This window comes from Atta colombica, unplaced genomic scaffold (genome assembly GCF_001594045.1).
Source record: "Atta colombica isolate Treedump-2 unplaced genomic scaffold, Acol1.0 scaffold161, whole genome shotgun sequence".
NCBI lineage: Eukaryota > Metazoa > Arthropoda > Insecta > Hymenoptera > Formicidae > Atta > Atta colombica.
In genome coordinates, this window is record NW_017259252.1 from 277,024 (window position 1) to 284,134 (window position 7,111).

Sequence of the window (7,111 nt, forward strand, 5' to 3'; positions counted from 1 at the left end):
ATTAAAATATCACTTTTCTTTCTTTGCGCGCTACTTTCAATCGGAAAATTTTTATTTGACAATCTTAATCTTATTTATCCTATAGATCTTCGAGGACGTCCAAATGATATCCATAAGACATCTTATATCCTAAGGATATTCCCATTTCTCGGATAAGATGTAATATTTTTTTTATTTTCAGGTACTCACTTCGCTATTTATCAGATTAAACTTGAACTAATAAAGATCCTACAAAACTATAATTAAACCTTGCGAGAAAATGGAATACCTTACGTCCGCAATGAGGAAACATTTATATTAACACCAAAAAATGGAATACACTTGACAATAATTAAAATAAATCGAACTTAAGTTTTTCTTTAATTTTCTTAAAGAATATGTATAAAAAAATCTATTAAAATTGAAAAAAAATCTATCAAAAATTGTATTAAAAAATTGTAAAAATAAAATATAAACATAAATTATAATAGGAGCCACTATTCCAACTAAAATATTTGTTAATCTTATTATAATATTTGTTAATCTTATTAATATGTTGAATAATAAAAATCGATATTAATCAGTTAATAATTAGAGATTGTTTAAATTTTGTTTAAATTTATATTTGTTGTTGTATGCGTAAATTAATACATAATCTTTTTAATTCCTTTTTTCAGCATTTTTTCTTAAGACGATCTATAATTCATTACCAAATTCGAAACAGAATTCTACGCAATATATAATATTGCATATCGTAACATAAAAAACATTTGAATAAGTAAAATACAGACATATAGAAAATATGTATCAATGATACATATAATTTACAGTAGATTATAGTTCATACAGTAAATTTTATATACTTTTAAAAATAATAATAATAATAATACTTCACTCGCGCATTAATTTATAAGACACTGATTAAAAACCATTGTTCTACAATTTTTAGTTTGATTAAATGCATTTGCTTTCTCACATGTTTCACTTTTATCTTTTTTACAAAATTAATAAAAATATATCGATTTAACAATTGAAAATAAGTGTTTTGTACAAGATGTTATTAAATGATTATATTCTTTAAATTTTAATAAACCCTTTCTCATTCGTCACATAACTATAGAATATAAAAAGCGATGAAGTAGTACATTTTGGATGGCTTTTTATATTTATTATCTACATTCTACATATTTATTTTTAATATATTTTATATATGCTATCTACTATCGTTTTATTATCTATTAGATTTTTTTCTTAATTTTTATATCAATTACAATAGGTGAGTCAATAAATAATCTTAGAAAATTAAAATATATATTGACTCATCCACATATTTATGTCATCGCATAATTACATTATAATGTTATCGCATAATTACATAGTCATTTTCTTTTGAATTTTCCAAAACGTCAGACTTAAGCATATTGTCTCTCAATTGTGGTGACATTGGAACATAATTGGAAGAATCTGTGAGAGTATTTTTTTGCGTACATATTGTATTTTGCAGCCTTGATTTAAAATGATTAGAAATTTCTTGATGACAATACTGATCTGTATCCATCCTGTTTTAAAAAAAACCGAATTCATATTTTTAAACTGTTCTAATTTTATATTTAATACTTTTCTCAGGAGATAATTGTAATTAAATAAAATAAAACAATCTTACCTATCTTCTTCTGTATATTCTGGCCTATGCTTCTGTCGTGGTGGTAATGCTGGAGGTTCCATTTGCAAATTGCATGAAATTTTATCTGTATTCTTATATTCATTGGACAATGACATTTTAGGAGAACAAATATTATCCATAATTTCTTCATAAATTCCAGAAGCAATAGAGGTATTGGATTTTCTATGGTTACAGGAATGAAGTTTTTCACTGTACATTAGATTAGGTTCCGAGTGGTACATATTCTTCGCAACTTTAGTGCTGATCGATGTTCTTAAACTGTTTTTCAAATTTAATATGCATTATTACATTAATATTGTTATTTAATTTTCTATATACAGAATGACAAAAAATTTTAGTCACAAAGTTTTGCGTGTTTATTAAATTATTCAGATAACAAATTGACGTTATTTATCATCATTTTCATCAGTGTGCAATCTAGATATAATGTATAAATATCAAAGAGAGAATTCTACATCAAAAGAATTTAATCAATTAATGGACTAAAGAATGCTCTGTTGACTGTCTGGGAGAATTTATTGGTGGAAAGATATTCCATCCAAAGATACCATCATTGATGCGTTCCCAAAGCACTTTAAAGCTTGTTTCCAAATTAAAAGTAGTCATTTTATATTATTTTTAATATTTAATAAAATATAATTAACACTCTTAAAGTTTATTGTAAATACAATTATTATTAACTTGATAAACACAAAACTTTCTGGTTACTTTTGTTGTCATCCTGTTTAATGATACACACCAATTAGTGTCAGTATTAAGCATACAAAGAGGTGCATCACTCTTTAATGGTGAAGAAAGACTGATTTCATTGTGTTTCCTTGTTTCAAGATTCACACTATCAGAATATAAAAATTTTTGTCGATGTTTCGGACCACGACCCTGTGTTACCAAGTCTTGAAGTAATTTATTAGCGTCAAGACAAAATATGTAGAGTTCTCCAATGCCACAGCAAAACTCTTTGCTAGTATGTATTACACAAATACGCTTCACATCTTCTGGACGACCTGCTGTCATTAAATGGAATTGAGTGAATTCTTTCCATTTAAAAGTTTTAGTTATCTCGCCTGTGTGAACATTTCTAATGAAAATTCCTGTTTGATTGGCGATCAAATCTCCATATAAACCTGCCAAACAATAAAAATCACATTGATATTCATAGATTTACTAAATTGAGAACATATATTCAATGACATATATATCTAGATCAAACATATAAATGTTTTCCTAAAAAACGTAAAATTGACATATTGAAAAAGTACTGTTTTTATATTTTTCCCTTTTATTTCTTCAAGTATCAGAGTTGATTGAAAAAAAGAAAGTATATGTTGTATACAGTTTTTTCCTTTTAATTAACATCGATTACTTAAAGAAAAAGAGATTATACATAATGATAGAAAGAAGTCTACATAATTAATTGTTCTCATTGTATAACTTCTCTATCAACCAATTAGTTTCACCAGAAGTTAAAAGCTTGATTTAATTGTATGTATTGATACTTTTCAGCAAGAGACAGTGTAAAACACAATGATCATTTCACACTTTATTTAACAAACGAAAATGTAATAATTCACTGTGTTATACCATACATGTTTCTTATTGAAAAACACTCTTAAGCTTGATTTTGCCAATGTAAGATTGACTTTAATCTCGGTTCAATTTATTCTTTATCTTTTCCTAATTTTAAGAATTAGAAAAACATAAAAAATAAGTTAATTAAGATTGAAGTTAATCTCATATTAGTGAAACTGGGTCTATATCGTTGGCTAGCTCCAACTAACAATTATACCAACCAATTAAACCCGCTGCCTTTGAATGTGCATTATCAACCATGGATACATCATATGATCTTTCAATGCAACAGTGCCTTCTGGGTTTCAACAAATGTCTGATATTCGCCATCCAATGCTGTGTTTCAGTCTCCGAATTAGCGGATAATGATAACAGAGGCTTCCTATCCACTGCCGATGATATACTGAATGCGAATTGCTTCGTTCTGGACAGAATACGATGTATGATGGCATTCGGTGGTATCACAACTGAGCTGTCCTTCTCGTTTTGCTTCAAAGCATTGTCGTGATAGAGTTTCTGATCAAACTGCACTTGCAAGCCGAGACCGGGTTTCAACTTCCTTATTGAGCACCATAAACGTTTCCATACCTTCGATAGAACCAAAGCTCTTTTCCTCACTCTTTGCGCGATCTTTGCGTTATATCTTTTTCTCGTAGATTTAACGTAGAGAAATCCATAAATTTCCGTGTCTTGCATACTCATTCTCTAAACAGACACGTCAAATTGGTACAGGGAGCTTCGAACAGATGTTTTAAACAAGGACACCTTAAAGAGGATATTAAGAAGACTTCGTGCACTATAAATTTTGATAAAAATATACCAAATCGATGTTTTCCTATAAAAAAAATTAATTTGATAAGAAAATAGGCTAATTATTGAGATTTATTTATTATTTATTTATTTATTATTTTTTACCTCCGATATTAATAAAATCAGACTGATTCAATGCGATTCTGCATGAAATGAACGAATCTGGCAGAAAAGTGTCACTCTGCTCCGTTAAGGCGAATCAAGACATTAATTGTTAGGACTGACAGATATTAGGAATCTATCAGGAAAGCTATCACATCAAATGCATTGGGTGCATTCAAAACAACACTGAGCGGTCGTGTCGTAGTTCTGAGTTCTGACTTCGGGCTGAGAGCCCGAGCACAAGAATTGTCGTAACACTTACCTAGACTACGTTCCAAAACTTCCTCTCCGAGGAAAATTTTACTCGAAATATATAATACACGTAACGTATACTATAGCATATAGAATAAAATCTTCGGAGAAAAAGTTTTGGAACGTAGCCTTAGAGACTTAAGTAGACATAAGTAATGCACAAGCTTTGGCGTATGACATACGATTTATTGTCTCTTGGAGGCACGACAATAAGTTGTATGTCATAAGGTGACATACAACTTGCTTCTGTTACTTACGTCTACATTTAAGTCTAAGGTCAGGTTGACCTTGACGGAAAAGCAGAAAACAGAAAAGCAGAAGCTAATCAGAACTCGCGAAAAGATAGAAGCAGATAAGCGAAATGTACCGCTTACTATTGGCGAATTCCGATTGGCTTCCGCTTTTCCATCAAGGTGTGAACTCGGCCTAAGTAAATGTTACAATTCTCAGATTCTTCCGAATGCACTCATTCGATATTTTAGAATCTAACGGATTATGCCAATCAGATGAAAGTAAAAATCTAGATAGTAGATACCAAAGTAGCGCATCCTCCATTTTGTGGACCTACTAACCATATACTAATAATATGCATTTATTGGATTACAGGCAACTAAATCGAAATGACAAACGAAATAGCTAGGAAAACTAACTCTTCAGATAAAAGGATGCGTTACTTTAGTATCTAGGGGATCGATTCTGTATCTTGAAATGAGATGAAAATTATAAAAGTGAGCGAATTTACTAGAATACTGTTTATTTCATTGATCAATACCTAGTAAATTTGCTCGCTTTTGTAATTTTCACCTTGTTTGAAGATACAGAATCGACCCCCATAGTTTTATCTGCGCATTAGGCTGGAATCAGACTATGCATTGAAGATTGGCTGCGTTCAGCAGACTCAACAGTTAAGTGAGTGCTCGCTGCTATTAATATATTCTTCTAAGATTTAAAATCTGGTTGGACGATTTAAAAGAATACACCAATAACAGCAAGCGTTTAAATAAGCTAAATAAGCCATTGAAATTGAAGATTCAAAATTGAAATTTCATCAATAAAGACAAAGAAATTTTGGCTCCTTTTGTTCTGATTGGTCAAATTTAAATCTTTCATTTTCAATCTCATTCATCAATGTATAGTCTGATTCCGGCCTTAAGCAGTGTGAAAAGGGGTTATTTTTTCCTTTTCAAATATTTATTTTTACGTGAAAACACATCAATTGAGTGTAATTTTATCGAAATTTAAGTGAAACCGATTATATTAAGTATTTATTTATAAATAAAGCAGTAAAAATGTTTATCGTAGAGAAGGAAATGTTACAAATCATTCAGAATAGAGTGACAAGAAATTGTCGCGCTTTGTAATAATCAACTTATGTTAATATACAACTTTTGCTTAATATGACACGCATAAAAATGCGTAATGTTATGTTGAATTCATTGTACATCGAAATCATCCGTGCCGTTCGCAATACAAAACTTTTCAAACATCAAAGGTTAAATCATAAGATAAGAATCTTGATTTTAAAGAAAAAAAACTCTATTTAACTAGTTACATTCAATTAGTTTTACAGAAACCTTCAATTAGTTTTATACCTTGTTCTAGAGAATGGACGTTTTCATCAAGCAGGTATTTCTCCACACAAGCGACAACCGATGCAGAATACAATGTACCAGTTGAAGCCATTCGTAACTTTAGTATAGTTGCACATGTCGACCACGGTAAAAGTACATTAGCAGACAGATTACTGGAATTAACAGGTGCTATAAAGGTAAATTCTGGCAAGCAGATTCTGGATAATCTGCAAGTGGAGAAAGAACGTGGGATCACAGTGAAAGCGCAGACGGCGTCACTGTTTTATTCATATCAAGGCAAAAAGTATCTTCTGAATCTCATCGATACGCCAGGACATGTGGATTTTTCAGCAGAGGTTCATCGATCACTGGCTCCTTGTCAAGGGGTTATATTACTAGTCGATGCTAATGATGGTGTTCAAGCACAAACGGTAGCCAATTATTATTTAGCGCGAGAAAAGAATCTTATAATAATTCCAGTAATTAATAAAGTGGACTTGAAGAATGCCAATCCCGAGAAGGTCAAGGAGCAGTTGCAAATATTACTTGATGTAGATCATGTAGATGTTATAAAGATATCTGCCAAGTTGGGCACTGGTATCGATAAAGTTCTAGATGCTATAATTGAAAGAATTCCACCACCTACGGTAGCTAGAGATAAGCCTTTTCGAGCATTGATATTTGATAGTTGGTATGACAAGTATAAAGGGACGATTTCTTTAATTTATGTGAAAGATGGAGCATTATCAGTTGGCAAACAAATTAGTTCTGCATATATGAAAAAATCATATGAAGTTCGAAATATTTTTCTTCTCAGACCTTACACAGAAAATGTGAAGACAATGTGAGTGAGTATAATTTATTATATAAACTAATTATTCTTTATTATAAATTGGAGAGTGTTTGATAGGTCAGAGAAAATTTTAGAAATAATTCTAAATAATAAAATAGATGAAAATTTCAAGAATAACAAAATTGAGATAATGGTTTAATTTTTTTATATAAATTCTAAATGTTTAAATATTTATGTAAAGATTAAATATTTATGTCTAACATGCACATGAATATTTAAATATTTATAAAAAATTGTGTGTGTGTGTGTGTGTGTGTGTGTGTGTGTGTGTGTGTGTGTGTGTGTGTGTGT

At 30.2% G+C, this 7,111-nt stretch overlaps 2 protein-coding genes across 4 annotated transcripts in view; one reads left to right on the forward strand and one right to left on the reverse strand.

Annotated features, from left to right (window-relative positions):
* The window catches only part of LOC108685891 (translation factor GUF1 homolog, mitochondrial), a 37,534-nt gene that overhangs the window by 28,340 nt on the left and 2,083 nt on the right, over nt 1-7,111 (forward strand). The window contains exons 2-3 of one of the 2 annotated variants that reach the window (XM_018190906.1): nt 5,999-6,114; nt 6,183-6,811. In XM_018190906.1, the coding sequence (XP_018046395.1) occupies nt 6,103-6,114; nt 6,183-6,811 (641 nt within the window). In that variant the 5' untranslated portion in view covers nt 5,999-6,102. Of the gene's footprint in view, nt 1-5,699; nt 5,889-5,998; nt 6,812-7,111 lie in introns of those variants that run through there. The other variant, XM_018190905.1, reaches the window with a different exon arrangement.
* LOC108685892 lies at nt 1,340-4,594 on the reverse strand. Of its 2 annotated transcripts, XM_018190908.1 has the most exons (6): nt 4,407-4,594; nt 4,148-4,223; nt 3,454-4,067; nt 2,403-2,787; nt 1,643-1,921; nt 1,340-1,538 (listed from the first exon to the last, which is right to left on the reverse strand). In XM_018190908.1, the coding sequence occupies exons 3-6, from the start codon at nt 3,932-3,934 to the stop codon at nt 1,340-1,342; spliced, it is 1,344 nt and encodes a 447-aa protein (XP_018046397.1). In that variant the 5' UTR covers nt 3,935-4,067; nt 4,148-4,223; nt 4,407-4,594. The 2 variants fall into 2 exon arrangements, with proteins under 2 accessions (XP_018046397.1, XP_018046396.1); XM_018190907.1 differs by having other exon boundaries at nt 4,148-4,594.